This window comes from Balaenoptera ricei, chromosome 6 (assembly GCF_028023285.1).
Source record: "Balaenoptera ricei isolate mBalRic1 chromosome 6, mBalRic1.hap2, whole genome shotgun sequence".
Taxonomy (NCBI): domain Eukaryota; kingdom Metazoa; phylum Chordata; class Mammalia; order Artiodactyla; family Balaenopteridae; genus Balaenoptera; species Balaenoptera ricei.
Window position 1 is genome coordinate 110,404,597 of NC_082644.1, and position 18,936 is coordinate 110,423,532.

The 18,936-nt window shown below is 51.9% G+C and overlaps 1 protein-coding gene across 5 annotated transcripts in view; it reads right to left on the reverse strand.

The window, feature by feature from the left end:
* Positions 1-3,209, reverse strand: part of TTLL11 (tubulin tyrosine ligase like 11) — a 267,396-nt gene extending 264,187 nt beyond the window's left edge. For all 5 annotated transcript variants that reach the window (XR_009503763.1, XM_059925538.1, XM_059925536.1 and 2 more), the window contains exon 1: positions 2,647-3,209. Coding sequence is in view for 4 of the 5 variants with exons in the window: in XM_059925538.1 (XP_059781521.1) it covers positions 2,647-3,075 (429 nt within the window). In the remaining variant the exon portion in view is untranslated. The remainder of the gene's footprint in view (positions 1-2,646) is intronic.
* Positions 3,210-18,936: the final 15,727 nt, after the last annotated feature.

Genomic DNA, 18,936 nt, shown 5'->3' on the forward strand with positions numbered 1-18,936 from the left:
CTCCACTTACATGCCAACATGCTTTCTGAGCAGAACAGGCAGGATTGGGGCTGGAGGTAGCGCCCTGTAAACTGCTCACCCCACCGGGTTCACCTGTGCAAGGGCCACACACAGACTCACATTACCATTAATTATGTGGCTACAGCAGTAAGGAGACTGGGAACCACTGACCCAACCCCATTTGACAGACAGGCAAACTGAGGCCTAAAGAATTTAACTTACTTGCCAAAGTAGCACAGCAGATAAACAGAAGACACTTAAGGTTCTGTAGTGGCTCATGTAGGCTTCCAAAAGAATCCACATTCCACAGTATAGCACATGATCTGGCCGCTGCTCACCCCTCCTGCCCCCTCTCTCACCATTCTGCCCCCCACTCTATGACTCAACCCTACTGAACTACCTGCGAAGCCCCAAATGCACCTCTGCTTGGTCCATCCCACTCCCTCGGCCAGGGATCCAAAGTCGACAACCCCTAAATAATGCCAACTCATTCTCAGCACTCAGAACTCAGCTCAGGGCTCTCTCCTCCAGCACATGGCCCTGACATGGCCCCCCTCTATCTCCTATAGCATGTACGCCTTTACACAGAGAGAGAAATGCTCATCACATAAGGTGTTCATCCAGTCAACAAATATTTATTGAGCACCTCTATGTGCCAAGCACCTGAGGATACAGCAGTAAATAAAACAAAAGCCCCTGCCCTCATGGAGCTTACATTCTACTGAGGGAAACAGACAATAAACAATACAAAATATAATGTCACTAGAGTTCAGTACTATGAAAAAAAAAATTAAAAAGAGTGGAGGGATCTTGGGGGAAGGCCTCTCCAAGGAAGTGGCATTTGATCAGAGATCTGAAGTAACAGAGTAAGCCACGCCAACAGCTGGGAAAAGAGCATTTCAGGAAGCAGCAGCAAAGGCCCTGTAACTACTGCAATGATTTCTTTACTTGTGTCTTACCTCCTACTGAACTTGGAGGTCCTTGAGGCAAGGGTTACACCTTAAGCATCTTTGATTCGCAGGGCCAGCATCCAGAGTGGACACTATGCACACTTACGGAATGAGTGAATGAAGTTGGCCCAGCATGTGTGATGGCTGATTTCTGAGTCCGTGTGGCTCCATCACTTGAGATCTGGCCAGTTTCGCGTCTCCCTCCTCCCCAGGGCTAAGCTAAGCGCAGGCTTGGGCCAATCAGTCTTCCTTAATTCTGTGGCCTGGTCTCAGTTCCTGGATCCTCCCTTCATTAGGACTATAGTACTGACAGGCTCTCCAGGTTTATCTTGTTCTGGTCCTCATATCTCTGGTCTGGACCTGGGACCCTGTCCGAAACCCAGACACCTAGTACTGGGAGCCTCCCTCACTTTCTCCAGGTTTCATAGGCATCAAAGTCCTCCCCTGAACCCCAAGCCCCAAGGCTGGGGGGCCCTGACCCCTGGAATCAGACTTCCCAATGGCTAACACCTCCCTACTTGGAAGTCTGCCCTGCCTGATTCTTGACTGCCCTCCAAACCACACGACCCCTTCTGCTGGGGTATCAACCCTCTGACCTCATCATACCTTTCTGTGGCCATCTCTCTGCATGTTCCAACTTCATTAAACCATTCCTGAACTTCTACCATAGCTAAGACCCAGGGCTAAGGACCTGCGTCCTCGTGTTGCCTGCTACAGATCCTGTCCCATCAGCAGACCATCTGGGTTCAAGCCTCCAAATTCAACTACCCCAAACCACAATCCTGACACTCCCAAAAGCACATTAAATAACCTTAGGTGCTGCAAATAAAGTCAAATGGCTTTATCCACTCCGCCAACTGCAACAGATATCTCTGGATGTCACTGGTGCTTCATCCCAGCCCCCACCAGGTCTAAAATGAGTTCAGGGACAAATAACCCATTCCTTCATTCACCCGTTCACCCACCACTTCCTGACACCTGCTATAAGCCAAGCCCTGAAACATAAAACACAGTGCCTATACTGATGACAGTGATGCTAATGGTGATGTGATGGTGGAAGAGAGAGAGGAGTAGGTGGTAAGATTAGTTACCATTTATTGCACACTTGGGCTACACTACAATAAGCGGTGAGTCTTCTAATACTAAGAAAACTATGAGATAGGTTTTATTAGTCTCACTTTATAGAGAAGGAAATAGGCTGAAGAGGTGAAGCAACTTGCTCAAGGTCACAGAGCTAAGTGGCAGGGTGCTGAGACCCTAGTCCGCCTGCCTCCAAAGTACAAACGGTTCAACCGCCCCAAGGGTCACCCAGTAAATGCTAAACAAATATAACTTAAGGAAGAAGTGAAAGAGACAGAGAGAGGATCCAGGCCTCCGGGGACTCACAAGCTGGTGGAGGAGGCAGACACATAAACAAATATCTACCATGTGGGGAGGCCAGCGCTGATGGCTGGAGACCATGGAGCTGGAGGGGAGCTGCAGGGGAGCCAGAGGAGGGAGTGGCTAACTTGACCTGGAGGGGTCTAGAGCCGTCTTGAAGAAGTGACTTGGGGGCTAGGCTTTGAAGGATGAGCAGTCTGCGGCTGACAAGCGTGGCGCACAGCAGGCGCTCGGCCCTCAGACCTGGCCTGGGCCGTCTCCTCTGAGGTCGTCCAGTCCACCCCCCCTGTGCCCACGCGGCCGGGCCGGGCCTCACCTCCTTCCACTTGAGCTGGCGAATGCTGATCTTCAGGGCGTCCAGGGAGGTCCTGGCCTTGGAGCTGTCCACGGTGACAGGCCGCGGAGAGCAGTACTCCTCGGACCGGTCCGAGCTCCGCTTGCAGCTACGGCTCTTGCTCCTGGACTTCCCGTGCGGGGAGAGGCCCTGCGCCGACGCCGGCTTCGCCTGGTACATGGGCAGCGTGGGCGGCGGCCGCGGTGGGACGCGGGCGTCGCCCTCCTCGGCCGCGCGGGGCTGCGCCGGGGCCGGCTCCTTGGGCTGCTCCTCCCCCGCCTTGCGCTCCGGCTCCCCGGCAGCGCCCGGGTCCACGCGGACCTGCTCCTTCGCCGCATGCGCTTTGGCCGCGCCCGCGGCCTCCGCCTCCAACCAGGCCGCCAGCTCCCTCTCGGGTCTGCCCCGCAGCATGGTGCTCAGGGCTGGTGCCAGCGCCAGTGCTGCCGCCGCCGCCGCCGCTCCGCCGCCCCGGCCCGCGACCAAACTGCCGCCGCTGCCGCAGCTGCCACGCGCTCCCCGCCCGAGCCCGTTGCCATGATCTCTCAGGCTCCGGTTGACAACGGCAGTCGCCGACTCGGGACGGGGCCCGGGAAGGGACAATCGCCGACCCAGCCCCGGCGACCTCATAGGCGAGGGTGCTCACGTGACCGTGCCTGTCGCAGACGAGGCGGCCATCTTGGAAGAGGGCGGAAGCGGCCTCTGCCCGCCCAACCGGAGAACCCGCCGGCGTTCTGAGCCCGCGGAACGTGGAGGGGAGAGGCTGGAGGTGAGCTTGAGAGCAGAAAGCCGTTGGGCGATTGCGGGGCTCCTGAGCCCAGGGGCTGGGCCGGAGAGACAACAATTTCAAACACGAAGCCCACTTTCCCCCACCCCGTACACACTCACTGGAATAACTCCCGGTCTGATGGAGGAGGCACAGCGTCACCCGTTCTAGGCAACTCCACCATCAGGAAGCACCTCAGTCTGATGATGGACGTGACAAGTCCAAGCTCTCAAGGATTAGCTCCCCGTTTGAAGAAATCCCTTTCTGGTCCTGGGAGAGCCCCAGACTGAGAGGGGAGACACGTTTCCCTGTTCTCAGGGAGCTCCCAATGGCATAGGGAGGCCGTGGAGAAGCCTGCAGATTCGCGGTTGAGTTGAGGACATTAACCAACCCTTTTCATATTGTCATTTTAAAAAATTACGGTAAGATACACATAACATAAAATGTATCATTTTAACCATTTTTAGGTATAGACTTCAATGGCGTTAATACATTCGCATTGTTGTGCAACCGTCACCACCATTCATCTCCTGAACTTTATCTTCTCAAACTGAAACTCTGTACCCATTAAACTCTTAACTCACGACCACCCTCCCCCAGCCCGTGAACTACCCGTTCTCCTTTCTGTCTATATGAATTGGATTAATTACCTCATAGAAGTGGAATCATACAATATTTGTCCTTTTGTATCTAGCTTATTCACTCAGCCTAATGCCTTCATGGTTCATCCATGTTGTAGCATTATCAGAATTTCATTCCTTTGTAGGGCAGAATAGTGTTCCATGGTGTGAATGGACCACATTGTATTTATCCGTTCATCTGACAATGGACATTTGGGTTGTTTCCACCTGTTGGCTATTGTGAATGATGCAGCTATGAACATGAGTACACAAATACCTATTTGAGTCCCTGCTCTCTATTCTTTTGGGTTGCCATATATTTTTAAAGCCAACCCAAGGAGAGGGCTTTCCCTTCTCACCTTAGGGAACCACATTTGATTTTTCAGGGAATGGGGTTGGGAGGATAGAGCAGCACCCCACACTGAGGACAGTAGCTGTGACAGCCCACACCGGTGAACTTTGCCACCCTCTGCAGATGAAATAATGATACAAGAGAGGAAAACGAGAGGAATCACAAGGCAGTATGCAGTTAAGTATCAAATGAGGCAAAGAGTAAAAAGAAAAATTAGGAGTTCCACGAATGGAGGATTTACTGTAAATTATAAAGCTAGATAAAACTTCATATACGAGATAGAATATAAACTGAGTCTTCAAGATGGAGTAAGAATCAGCTAGTTAGAAAGTAGGTGGGGGACTTCCCTCATGGCTCAGTGGTTAAGAATCCGCCTGCCAATGCAGGGGACATGGGTTTGAGCCCTGGTCCGGGAAGATCCCACATGCTGCGGAGCAACTAAGCCCGTGTGCCACAGATACTGAGCCTGCGCTTTAGAGCCTGCGAGCCACAACTGCTGAGCCTGTGCTCCACAGCTACTGAAGCCCGTGCGCCTAGAGCCAGTGCTCCGCAACAAGAGAAGCCACCGCAGTGAGAAGCCCGCGCACCACAACGAAGAGTAGCCCCCACTCGCCACAACTAGAGAAAGCCCGCGCATAGCAACAAAGACCCGAAGCAGCCAAAAATAAAATAAATAAATAAATTTATTTAAAAAAAAAAAGAAAGAAAGTAGGTGGGGTGGTCATTCCAGAGGCTGTGGGCACGGCAGCGTGTACGGTCATGCAGGTCACCCATGGGGCCTTAAAGGGCCTGAAATCCAACTTGTACTCTGCCTGCCTAGCCTCATCCATTGAGGCTTTGTCCACCAGAAAGGAGCACCTTTGCTGATTGGTTCAAAGGCTCCCAGGGCTGATGGAAGCCCTGTCCTGAGAGGGAGGTGAGGAAAAGGTACAGTACAAGTAAATTTAAGAAGGGGATATATTATGGTGATCAGCTTGAAATGTATAGAAATATCAAACCACTAAGTTGTGTACCAGGAACTAACATAGTGTTGTAATTCAATTATACTTCATAAACAAACAAATTCATAGAAAAAGAGGACAGATTTGTAGTTACCAGAGGTGGGAGGGGGGAGAGGTAAAGGGTTTGGCGGAGGGGAAATTGGATGAAGGCAGTCAAAAGATACAAACTTCCATTATAAGATAAATAAGTACTACGGATGTAACGTTCAACGTGACAAATATAATTAACACTGCTGTATGTTATATATGAAAGTTGTTAAGAGGGTAAATCCTGAGTTCTCATCACAAGAAAAAAATTTTTTTCTATTTCTTTAATTTTGTACCTATATAGGATGATGGATGTTCAGTAAACTTACTGTGATCATCACTTTGTGATGTATGTAAATCAGATCATTAAGTTGTACACACCTTAAACTTATACACTGCTTATGTCAGTTATATCTCAGTAAAACTGGAAGAAAAAATAAAATTTATTAGTCCTGTAAAAAAGGGGGGATAATCATAAGCCTTTTCTAGCAGACTAGACTGGTGGAAACACAAGCCTTAGAGGAAGGGTGAACAGGAGGCAAGACCCATTGGAGCTCCCTGTCAGGTCTTTGAATGCTGTGCTGACCTCTGACTTCTCAGGAAATTCTAAAATGTGCCGGTGGAAAATCCTACCCCACATGGGACTCCTCACAGGGAGCTTCAGTTACGGCTGTTGAGGAGCAAAGAGCAGGTGAGAATCAGGGACCAGGACCACCTCCCAAAATACACAAATATATAAAGAAGTAGGTCTCTCCTTCTCCTTCACACACTCACCACAGCTTATAGTCAGAGTTTTACTTGTTTGTTTACTTGTAACGGTCTGTCTCACCAGATTCCAAGTGCCAAAAGTAAGGATTGTCCTGTTCTAGTTGACCATATCCCAACACCCAGTCAGTGCCTGGTAGACAGTAGGCACTCAATAACCATTTCTTGAATGAATGAATGAATGAATTTGCTAATGAATGAATAAATGAACAAACTAATGAATAAATGAGCAAGTGAATGAATGAATGAATGAATGAAAGAAAAATTAAACTGCTCAGATATTCAATAATAAAATACATATGCAAATTATAGCACATGTCAATGACAGCTTTAGCTGCTTAGGATAAACAGTATCCTGGTGATGTAACATTAAGCGAACTGGTGCAAGCATCGTAATCAACAATGCTTAAAGACTGTTCTGCATAAACAGGACCTGGAAGAAGATAGAGACAAATGAGAACAGCCGTGGTGCTGGAGACATGCCATCTTGGTTGAAATTTTCCCTCTTGGTTTTGGCAAACTGTATCGACCTGGAGGCTCGTCCTACCTTTGGACCCAGAAGTTCATCCCATTTCTAGAGGTTTCTGCTACGAATCAGAAAGGCAGACTAAGCTTTCCGTGGTAACCTAATATCAGTGAGAAACCTCTCTGCCCCAGGCACTGTACTAAGCATTTTGCATACGTTGTGTCATTTAAGCTTCTCAGCGGCCCTGGGATAAGTCCTGTTATTCGCCACATTTTACAGATGGTGAAGGAAATAGCTGCTCAGAGAAGAGAAGTCACTTGCTGGAGTCACACAGCTTGTAAAGGCAAAGACAGGATTCAGACTCAGGGTGATCTGACACTAGCACCCAGCTCCCAACACCTACACTACCCCTCACACCAAGCCCTTTGTTCACAAAAATAAGCCACGTATGTTTAAACGTAACTGAGTCCATATATATGTATATGTATTTATACCTAAATATAGGTACACACTAATCCTCAGCATATGTGGATTACATGAAAATTACATGCAGAGAAAATCTCTGGGTTCAGATATGCCAGTATATTAATAGTGGTTACTCTGGGTGATGGAATTGAGGGAGACTATTTTCCTCTTTATTAAACTTTTCTGTATTTTCCCAATTTTCTACAATGCCCATGCATTGTTTTGATAACTGGAAAAATGTAATTTTTAAATAAAAAAATGTTTCTTGATTGTTGTTCTGTCACTTTTATAGCAAGTCCATTTCCGGGGAAAGGGACAGGAAGGGACAGGAAGGGACAGGGGACAGGGGTATGGGCAGCTTTTACTCCCGTTGGTAGTTTCTGCCCTGTTAGCATCAGAGGACGCCACCAGGTGGCGCATGAGGTCCAGTTTTTGAAGAGGCTGAAGGAGGATGAGGGGCAGGGGAGGTCCCCTGGCAACAAGCATCTGAATAAAACCCAGCAGCCCCCACCCCGCTCTACTTGCAACCACACACACTTTTGCGCCTCGTAGGCTTTTGCCAGTGTTGCTTGCTCTGCCTGGTGCATCCTCCCACTGGCCCCGTCTGCCAAGTGAGCTGTTTATTCTTAAGGCTCAGATCCAAAATCTCCTCTTCTTAGACAAGGTGTGATAGGGCACCTGGGAGCACTGGAGTCCCTGGAGTGATGATTCTTAATGAGTGAGCAAAAGGCTTCATGTGCAGTTCTGGGTCAACTGTTTCTCAAATAGGTGGTATCTTTTTGAATGACAATAATAGCCATTCCTCACTGAGCACACCTGTATGTCAAGCCCTGTTGCATATTCTAGCATTTTACTTCTCCCAAGCAACTCTCCAGGGAGAAAAGTACAATCTTCCCCACATGGCTGGGTTGGAGTGTGTGTTCTTCTCTGTGACCTCAGGCAAGTCTTATAACTCCTCTGGCCTCTAGTTTCCTCATCTGAAAAGTGGGGTGAAAATAGAACCTATCTCAGAGTGCAGTTGTAAAAAATGAGTTGAAATAGAGTTCCTGCACGTAGTGGTCTATGAATGTTGATGATCATTATGGCTCCCATTTTAGAGGTGAGGGAACTGAAGCTGAGACAAGAGTCACATAGTGAGTAAGTGACAGAGCTGAAGTCCAAAGTTCAGCGCACCCAGCGCTAAGCCCGAGTTCTTTGTATTCCGCCATTCTATCATGCTGTCACCTCCTGGTAGGTCCTAACACACTGAGAGGCCCTGGCCTGGCCTTGTGCCTCTAGGTTTCCATTTGCCCCATGCCAAGTGAGGAGGTTGGCCAGGATGCTCATAAAAAGTATGACATTTTAATAAATTGGTGAAGAAGATGGTGTGGAAATGCTGAGTCTTGGGGTCCCGGCTCCATGCACCATGCATTGGTGCCATCAGCGTGAAACCTAGAGAATGGACTTCCTGCTTCCCTTGTTGGACTCTCATGCCAGCCCCCTGGAGAAGAGGAGATTCTATCTGCAGGTAATAGAATAACGGCCAGGTTTGTGAAGCTCTAAGCTGGAAACAACATAACTGACAACATGATGCCATCTTGCATTCTTCAAGTGCTCGGTGCAGGCAGAAAATAAACACCACATTTCAAATTACTTTTCCTTAAAGGTCAAGAGAAATTGAAAGCCATTGCACTCTTCTAACAACAGGCTTCTCTTTTGGAGAGCTGTCAGGGTTTTAAAATATTTTATAAAGCAATCATCTGTATGCAATCAAGATGCCTCACCCCGGTCAGGAAGTGGGGCCTGTTGAAGTGTATCAGTGGAGTTGTACTAGGAAAAAAAAAACACTACCAAGAATTCCATCTTAACCCAACTTTGGAAAGCAATGTTTTAAAAAAGACGAAAGAAAAGAAAGAAAAGTAAATAAGAAAGAATGGAGGGAGGGAGGGAAGGAGGGAAAGAAGGAAGGAAGGAAGGAAGGAAGGGAGGGATGGAGGGAGGGAGGAAGGAAGGAGTGTGGGAGGGAGGAAGGAAGGAGTGTGGGAGAGAGGAAGGGGAAAAATAAATCCCTGATGTTCCCAAGTGGCCTAATGCGAGAAGAAATCCTTTTCCTGGTTGGTTTAGGGGTGAATTAAGGGAGGGGATTTCCTTCTGTTTTTGGAGGCTTGCTCCTCCATTTCCCCCACCCCTCCATAACCAATTAACCACCAAGACCCATATTGACTTCCATGGAATTTATCAAATGGATTTTGAAAGAGCTTGAAAAATATTTTGCCATTTTCCAAAAAGGCTGGTTATGAGGGCTAGACAAGTGACTGCAGCAGCCCTGTGGTCTCTTGTGTTGAACCTGAGTGTAGGTATCAGTCAGCATAGGCTATGTTATGCTGCAGTGACAAGCATTCCCCAAATCTCAGTGACTTAACAGAAAAGCCTATTTCTCACTCACCACATATCCAGGGCAGGAGCTCTGGACATAGTAATCGCTCAAGGTCATAGTCTAACAGAAGCTCCATTTTACCATGTGCTTCTATGACCACCATGGGTGGGAAGAAAGGGGACATGGTGACTTACACACTGGCTTTTAAAGCTTCACTTGGAAGTGATGCATGACAGTTCTGCTCATACACATTGACCAGAGTAAGCATAACATCAGAGTCAGAGAAGACAGGCGGCCCTCCCATGTGATAAGGGAGGACAGCTGGAAATGTTTAGTGAACTGTCTCATGACAACCACCTCAGATAGGGACCAGGGTGATGAGCCCCAGGTCCCAGAACCACACTTTAAAGAACAGTGTGTGAAACTCAGGTAGCTCAGTGGCCTCCAGGGGCTTCAGGGCGAGGGCAGATAAAGTGCCCAGGTACATGCTAGGCACTCAATGAATAAAGAATAGCCTGATGCCAAAAGGATGGATGATGATGGAAGAATAAACATGGGACGTTGGAAGGGATCTTAAAGGTCATTTAGCCTAAGTCCCTGAATCAGAAATGGGGAAAGAGAAAGTGAAATGAGGAAGGGGCAGATGGGGAGTGGAGAAGCAGGGGAAAGATTCTTCTTACCTGCCCTCTCCAAGCAGCAAAGCCCTCCATTGAGGGGAACCCCCTTCTGTTCTCCATCCTGGCAGTAAACAAAGAGTATCATTCCATTTTCTACTGGCTTTAGCGACAGGTGTCCCATGGGAGGGGGCTGTTCTCAAAGACCCAGGCTCCCAGGGGTAAGGTGGACGCTCCACACAGAGGTTGGGGCTGGGGGGTCTCCCTGACGGCCTCACCTGCAGACCCAGCCTCGGTGAATGGGACAGGCCCCAACTCTGGTCAGGCCTTAGATTCAAAAGAAGAGGATCAGAAGCCACTTCAAACTGTCTTCGACTAACTCAGCTTGCCTTGAACTGACAGGTAGAGAGGGTTCTCAGTTGTACTTGGGGCCATTTCTACAAAAGGAAGCATGACCGTGGTGGACAGTTACATGGATGACCCCAATGAAGAAGCCCAAGTAATGGACATATGACCTGCTCTGGCCAATGAAATGTTAGAAAGGGTGATGTGACCCCTAAGAGGGTCTTACACACTAGGACGGGTCACCCTGGAATGGTCTCTGATGGAAGCCAGCACCATGCTGTCAAGATGCCCTGTAGAGTGATGAGAGGCCACATGGAGAGACCGCCAAGGATGAGAAGCCCCAGCGCCAGCTGAGCTCCCAGCTGAATGCAGCCACTGAGTGACCTCAGCTACACTGCACGGGGCAGAAGAACTTCTTTGCAGAGCCCGGTCAACCCTCAGACCAGGAAAAACAATAAATTGCCATTATTTTAAGCAATTTTGCTTTAGGGTCATTTATCATGTATCAGTGAATAGCTGGAAGAGTGAATTTCTCGTGGTCAAGGTCAATGTACAGGATGCCTGCTCAGGTACCTGGACTTGGCTGCCTTTGTGCCTCAGGTTTAACTGACACTGAGAAACCTCCTTCACTCCTTCCTTCCACACACAGATGAATAAAACAAGGTCCTGGGGATGCAGCCCGTGCATTGAGGGGCCAGGCGCATCCATACATGACAGCAGAGTTTGAAGTGCTGTACAAGGGAGGCATGCAAGGTGGTCAAGTTGAGCCTGTTCGCCAGGATGAACTTTATTTATTTATTTTTTTAACATTTTTCTTGTAGTATGATTGCTTTACAATGGTGTGTTAGTTTCTGCTTTATAACAAAGTGAATCAGTTATACATATACATGTATCCCCATATCTCTTCCCTCTTGTGTCTCCCTCCCTCCCACCCTTCTAGCTGGTCACAAAGCACCGAGCTGATCTCCCTGTGCTATGCGACTGCTTCCCACTAGCTATCTATTTTACATTTGGTAGTGTATATATGTCCATATATACACTACCACTCTCTCACTTTGTCCCAGCTTACCCGTCCCCCTCCCCATGTCCTCAAGTCCATTCTCTAGTAGGTCTGCATCTTTATTCCCATCTTGCCCCTAGGTTCTTCATGACCATTTTTTTTTTTAGATTCCATATATATGTGTTAGCATACGGTATGTGTTTTTCTCTTTCTGACTTACTTCACTCTGTATGACAGTCTCTAGGTCCATCCACCCCACTACAAATAACTCAATTTCGTTTCTTTTTATGGCTGAGTACTATTCCATTGTATACATGTGCCACATCTTCTTTATCCGTTCATCTGTCGATGGACACTTAGGTTGCTTCCATGCCCTGGCTATTGTAAATAGAGCTGCAGTGAACATTGTGGTACATGACTCTTTTTGAATTACGGTTTTCTCAGGGTATATGCCCAGTAGTGGGATTGCTGGGTCCGGCTTCTGAAGCCGGTAGTTCACCAGGCAGATAGGGCAGAGTACAGGACGACTTCCGGCCAGAGGGCTCAGCATGTGCAAAGATAAAAGCATGGAACAGCCTGGCGCTGTCGGCTGCCTACGCACACCATGTCATGGCTGGAACATCTCTATATATAACACAGTGTGGGGAGAGGAGGCTGGGGAGGTGGACATGGCCAGCTGCTCAGGGTCTTGTGAGCCAGGAGGGGGTAGTGAACACCATCCTGCACTCAGTGGGGGGTGGAGGACACTGGGGGTTCGGAACCAGAGCAGGATGGTGCTGGACTGACGTGGCCCACGTGTCACTTTGGCTGCTGAGTGGAGAATGGATTCGAGGGAGAGAGTCTGCGGGCAGCTGGCGAGACCCCAACCTGTTCATTCATTCAGGGAATTTTCACTGAACACCTACTACATGCCAGGCACTGTTCCGAGTGTTGGCATAGTTTGGAACCGTGGGGACAGAGAGAAGGGGGCGGACCTAGAGATGTCTGTGAGGAAACTGGGGAGGCGAGTGAGAAAGCAAATCGGGGTGAGTCCCAGGCTGACCCCAGGCTGCCCCACTCAGGAATGGAGGTGTCATTCACTAAAATGGGCCAGAAGCAGAACCGGGCTTGGGGGCGACAGTGAGTCAGTCTGGGACCGGTTAAGTTTGGATTGTCAGGGGGGCCAGCCGAGAAGCCTCCCAGACTAAATTTCCACTTATGTCACAACAACGTTAGGCCTGCATGTCGGGGTTGCCAAGTACTGTCCCTGCCTTCAACTTTTCCTGGTCTGTGTTTCTTCTCCCAGTGGAGCCCTTTGGTGGTGGGTGTGAGAGAGGGGACCCCAGGGGCCGCGGGGGTGGGCGCTGGTGGGCTGGGAAAGCCCATGGGAGACGGGATGGGAGGAGAGGGGAAAGCAGGTGTGGCTGAGGAGTCTGGAGGAGGTGGGGAGGTGGGGGGCCTTCAACACTGGCTGCCGACCTCCAAAGGGACGCCGAGGGGCAGGGGGACAGACGCATCTTCTAGCCTCAGTTTTCTGCCTGTAAAATGGGACTGAGAAAATTGTTGAGGATTAAACCAGATAATCCAGGTAGCATTCCTACAAAGAGGCCAGGCCCAAGATAACCACTCACTGGGTGGGTAACCTATTTGCTTTTACTCACTTTTATTAGCTTGTGAGACCCCAGAAGCAGAGTTAAGGCCCAAGAATAAGACTTGGCGGAGGCCTATTCAGCTCCAGGCCAGGGAGAATCTGAAAGAGCCAGGAGGGAGGGGAGAGGGGGCCAGGGTTGGGGGAAGGCTGAGAGCAGAGGGGAGAAGCCCCCTCCCCACCGACTCCTACAGACAGGGGCGACCTGGGGCGCCTCCCCGTCAGCTCTGCACCACCCACCCCGGTATTGATGTCCACGGACACGGCGCGCTGTGCCCCCCAAGCACCGCCCCACGTGGCCCCCTGTGCCTGACAAGCCTTCTCTCTTCCTCCTGTTGGGGGGGGGCTGGCTCGGGAGGGGCAGAGGGGAGAGGGGCTTGGCTGGGGGCTCGGACAAATCCTCTTGCACACATCGGCCCCCAGAGATCACAGTTCAGGTCTCATGGGATGCCTCCAGCAGTGTCTGCCTGTGGGAATCCCATCAGTCCTTCAAGGCTGAGCTTCAAGTCTGCCACCTCCAGAAAGCCCACCCTGCCTGCACATCCTCTTCTCTCTCTACATCCACTAAGTCAGAAGGGTGCACCCTCATCTCTTCTGCCCTGATTTCAGGCTTATTCCTGGCGGGGCAGCCTCCCCTGGAGAGGCCGTGAGCTCCTGAGAGCAGACCCGTGTCTGAGTCACAGCAACAGGTGACTTTTTGAGCACCTCCCACATGCCAGGTGCTGCGCGAACTACGTGACTTGCTCTATGTCACTGAATCTTCCCTCAAGCCCTGGGAGGTGGGCACTGAGACCATCCCCGTTTTGCCAATAGGAAAGCTAAGCCACTTACTTGGCAAGTGTCTCAGAGCCAGTCACGGCAGCAGCTGGGACCTCCGTGCAGGCCCGTGTGACACCGCAGCGGGGACCTTACCCACCTCACCCTCCAAAAATAAGGACTGGGCAGGGCCGGGCGAGCCCTCTCCCTGCAGCCTGCTCTGCCCCACCTGCCATCCCAGGCTTCAGGCTCATTTTCAGAAGGACCCTGGCCAACGCTGCCCCTCCCTCCCAAGGTCAGGGCGTGAACGGGGCTTCCTCTGCGCTGAGGCCCTCGGTGGCCGGGTCTGGGGGTCTCGTCCAGGACCCATCAGACCTGGATCGTGGTGGCCTCGGTGGCTGGCAAGGCTGCACCCCAGCCCCACGTCCACGCCCAGCCGCCCCTGCCCTGGGGCTGCCGCCTGCTTCCAATCCTCAAGTGGCTTCTGAGCGAGGACTGTGCATCGAGGACCCCGAGCTCACGTGGCCACCCCCGCGCCCGCAGGAGCACCTGAGGGTGGCCACGCGCCCTGGGCAATCTGGCCCCACCCCCCGCCTCGGCATCCTCACTCGGCTCCAGCCCCCGTTAAGGCCGCAGCTCTTCCCACATGCGGGCTCTTTCTCTCACCTCAAGGCCTTGGCACACCTAGTTTCCTCCTCAGGCCAACTCCACTCATCCTCCAGGCCTCTTCACAGAAGCCCCCTCCTCAGGGCAGCCGCCCCTGAACCCCAGAGCGGCTCCCACCCTGGCCCTCTCATCGTCCTAGTCACACTTGACCTTGCATTTTTTTTTCTCCCCCTTTTTTTAAACTTACGCATTTTATTTATTTATTTTTGGCTGCACTGGGTCTCCGGCCACGGTGGGCGGGGGTCGCTCTTCGCCGTGGTGTGCAGGCCTCTCACTGCGGTGGCCTCTCCTGTCGCGGAGCACGGGCTCTACGCGCACAGGCCCCAGCAGCTGCGGCGCGCGGGCTCAGCAGCTGCGGCTCACGGGCCCATGTGAGATCCTCCCAGACCAGGGCCCGAACCCCTGTCCCCTGCATTGGCAGGCGGACTCCCAACTGCATCACCAGGGAAGCCCTTGACCTTGCATTTTAATGTCAGCCTCTCCCCGAGGTGTGTGAGCAAGCTCCTGGGAACAGGGCCCTGTGTCACACCCTCCGAGCCCAGCGCGGTGCCTGGCACACTGCAAACCCCACAGAGCTGAGGACAGGAAGTACGGATTTCCAGGACACCAGGGAGGGAGGGAGGGGTCAGTCTGAAAAGACGGCCAGGAAAAGCTGCCCGCAGGACTGGCATCTGAGTTCACACCCGGGTGGGCAAGGTGGGAAGGGTGTTCCTGGAGGAGGGAGCTGCCTGGGCAAAGGGCAGAGACCCCGTTCTCATCCCCAGCAGACAGATGGGGGGCCTGCAGCCGGCCTGGGTTGCACAACCTGCCTGGGCTCACGCAGTTAGCGGTGGAGCCTAAGTTCAAATTCAGTTGGTCTGATGCCACTGGCCACATCTGCCACCACTCCTGCCACCTGGCCCGCCCCAAGCCCTCCCCTGGCTGGAGTCCACAGGAATAACTCAGCAGAAAGAGCCCCACCCAGAAAAACCCAATACCCAAGACTGAGCCCCGGGCCACAGCTGCCACAGAAGCAGGGAGAAGGGAAGCCCCAGGCCTGGCAAGAGGATTGGGGCCCCCGGATTGGGGCCAACTCTGTGCCACCACAGGCCTGGGCTCCACCATCACAGCTGTTATCCCCAGAGCCTCAGTTCCTTCATCTGTTAAGTGGGAACAACCGTGCCTACCTTGAATAGTTCTTACCAAATGAGGAAATGTCAATAAAATACAAAGTGTCCTGCAAATGTGACTTAGTGGCATATTAATATTTGTATTATACTGACCATTGGGGATACTCTTGGTTCCTGATTCCCACTTCATATGCTACTCGTGTTGTCAGGGCCAGGTCAGATTTGGCAGGGAGGATGGAGTTCCTCTTGGCGGCAGCAGCCCTGGGCCAGGGGCCACCCTGGGGCCCACGTAGGAGCAGGGCTCAGACTCCACCACCCCACCCGTCCTTCCCACCCAAGGATGCTGGCCCATCACCGGCACTCAGCTTTCCAGGTGTCCATCATTCTTGGCTTTTGGTTCGTTCTTTCGTTCAGTAAGCTGTGCTGACTCCCTACTGCATGCTGGGCTTGAAGCCGGGGGCGCAACCTGAGCAGAATCCCCAGGCCCCCCCGTGCTCTGGGGCTCACAGGCTAGTGGGGGGGAGAGAACACGGGAGACAGAGGGGCCGCACTGTGACGCTTTGGGTCGGGGGAGCATTAGCTGCTCTACCAACGTGTACAGGCCACAGTCCAGCCTTTCTGCTGATCTTGCGTGGCCCTCCTCCACCCTTCTCCTTCTTCATCGGCAGCTATGACCTGGGGCTCCGTCTGGAGTTTGGAGCTGTGAAGGGGAGAGCTGCCAGTCTGGCTCTTGGGCCTATACCTCCAGCCTGACTCTACCAATCTTCCGGCCCCTCCGCATCCCCACCCCCACCCCACCAGCACTCGGGCTGCTCCTCCAAGATAGCCTCCAGGTGTTGAGCCTGCAGGAATCCCATTAGAACAACCTCGGGGGAACCGGGTTCCCTTCAATCAACATTTACAGTCACAGGAGAGGTGAGTACTGACAGCTGGTGAAAAGCAAACTTTGATTTTAGCCAATGCTCACAGCTGCCCTGGGAGGGCAGAATTACTACTATCCCCATTTTACAGATGAGAAGCCTGAGGTTCTAGTCATTCATCCATTCATTCATTCATTCCATGATGAATGCATGAACGCATCGTGCACCAGGTATGGGGATGCACTGGTGACCACGCAGTCAGGGCCACTGCCCTAGAAGAGCCCAGGGACACCGAATGAGTCACTCCTAGTGGGATGAGGAGGGTAGATGAAGGGGAGGGGTCAGAGAAGTGTGCACAAGGAAGCGACAGAGAAGCTGAGACCTGGAGGAGGAGGACTGGGAGGTATAAAGGCAGGTCAGAGAAACAGCTCAAGTTAGTATTTGCCCCATTATGAGTCAGAGCCATGACTAGACCCACTGGACCCCACTTCCAGTGCTCTTCCCACACATCACGCTGCCGTACCGACTGCCCACATGGCCAGGTCCTGCCTTGGGCACTGGAGAGAAGGACTGTGCCATGAATATTGCAGTGTGGGCTGCTATGGGAGCCCAGAGGAGGGAGTTTGCCTTGGAGGAGCGGGAAAGGCCTAGGAGGGCTTCCTAGAGGAGGTGACGTGTAAGCTGGATCTTAGAAGGTGGGTAGGAGTTTGCCAGCCAGAGGAGGGCTGTCCATGCAGAAGGAGTACAGTGTGCAAAGGCTCAGAGATGAAAATATAATGAGCATTTTGAGGGCCTCACCGGGGGGGAGGTGAGTGAAGGAAGGGGGTATGTCAGGCAGGGGACATCTGTCAATCCCTGTGGCTTCATCAGGTCAAGGAAGAACCCTGAAGAGACCTGAGAAAACCAGTCAGAAGGAGGCAAAGCTGGAATTGAGAAGGGGAGCGAGGCGCCAGCGCCAGGGCTGCCGTGTGGGGAGGCGACCAGCTGCCAGCAATCCAGGCGCTCCTCCATTTATTCCCCAGGCTCTCTCGGAAGCTGATTAGCAATTGTTCCTCCAGCTTCTTAAGAGGCCAGGGGACTGCGGGGAGGGAGGGAGGGTTGCCTGGGGAACTGCCAGGCTTCCACGGAAGGATCCAGATGAAATTTGGGAGGCAGAGGAGACCCCCTCTGAACCTATCTCTTCCCCCTCCATGCTCCCTTCCCTTTCCAACCAAACCTGGGAGAAGGGGGAGGAAGAAAATTCCTAAAAATACTGAGACAAACTGAAGCACATTCTGAGGCACAGGCGTTTAAAACCACGGATTTGGAGGATGAAGGGGGCAGTGGAAAAAAAAATCCTTGGATCATCACAGGCAGATCTGAATTTTATCTCAGGGCCTACTTCCTGTGTGACCTTGAGCCAGCAGCCTAACCTCTCTGAGCCTCAGGTTCCTGGTAAAGTGGTTCAGAGGGCTTGGGGAGGCGATGCTGGCACAGTGGCTGGCAAACAGTAGGTGCTCAGTAAATGCACGATGGAGATTTGAGGAACTCAATGGCTATCTCCATCTTCAAATCTCAGCGGGGCCATCCTGGAGCACAGAGAGCCCTGATGGGGAAGACATGTATAGAGAGGGGGGAGCTGGCTCAGCACTACAGAGAAGAGAGCGCAGCCTCCACCACCCCACAACACACTCACAGGCAAAGGCCCTGTCAGGGTCTTGACCTGCGCATCCTGGGCGTGGTTCACATCTCAGCTGGGGTAGTGATGCAACAGCAGGCAATTCTCCTCTGCCTCTCTCTGCTGGGGTTCCCTTTCCATCCCCGTTTCCATCTCCCTGCCCTCTCTTTTGCTGTGTCCCCATGCCCCGCCCCCTCCCACATCTCTCTGCATCTTTGTGTATGTCTCTCTCTGTCTCTGCATGTTTTGCAATGGTCTTATCTACTTATCTCTCTCTTGCTCTGTGTCTCTCTGTGTATCTGTCTTTTTTCTGCCTCAGACTCTGTTTCTCTCTCATTCTTCCTCTTTCATTTTTTGTCACCTGTTCCACCAAAAACAGAGACTGCCTGAGCTAAAGGATTGAAAAATCACTGCTTTCTCCAAAGTGTTCCACTCCCGTAGTCCTGGCCCTGGTGGCATCTCTGGTGTAGGGTAGAGGGTGGCCACCCACCCCTACCCCCCCCCCCCTGCTGTGGAGGCCTGGCCTGGGGAAGAACAGAGGCCACGCCCTCCTGGATAAGACCATTTCCTGCATGGCTGCCATGTGCCTGGTACCCTGTGAACTCCTAGTAGTGGAGTTGGGTTATGAAGTCCTATGAACTTGAACTCAGTTCCCCTCTTCCTACCCTTGCCCTGGGTCCCCCACCTCCTTTCAGATAAGCCCACACCTCCTCCCTGGAACCGAGGGCCTTCTGCAGCTCTGGCCTCCCCAGCTGCCTGTCCTCCAAAGGGCTCCCAACAATCCCCAGACAGGCTCTCCCCTCTCCTGACTCTTGCCTTGGCA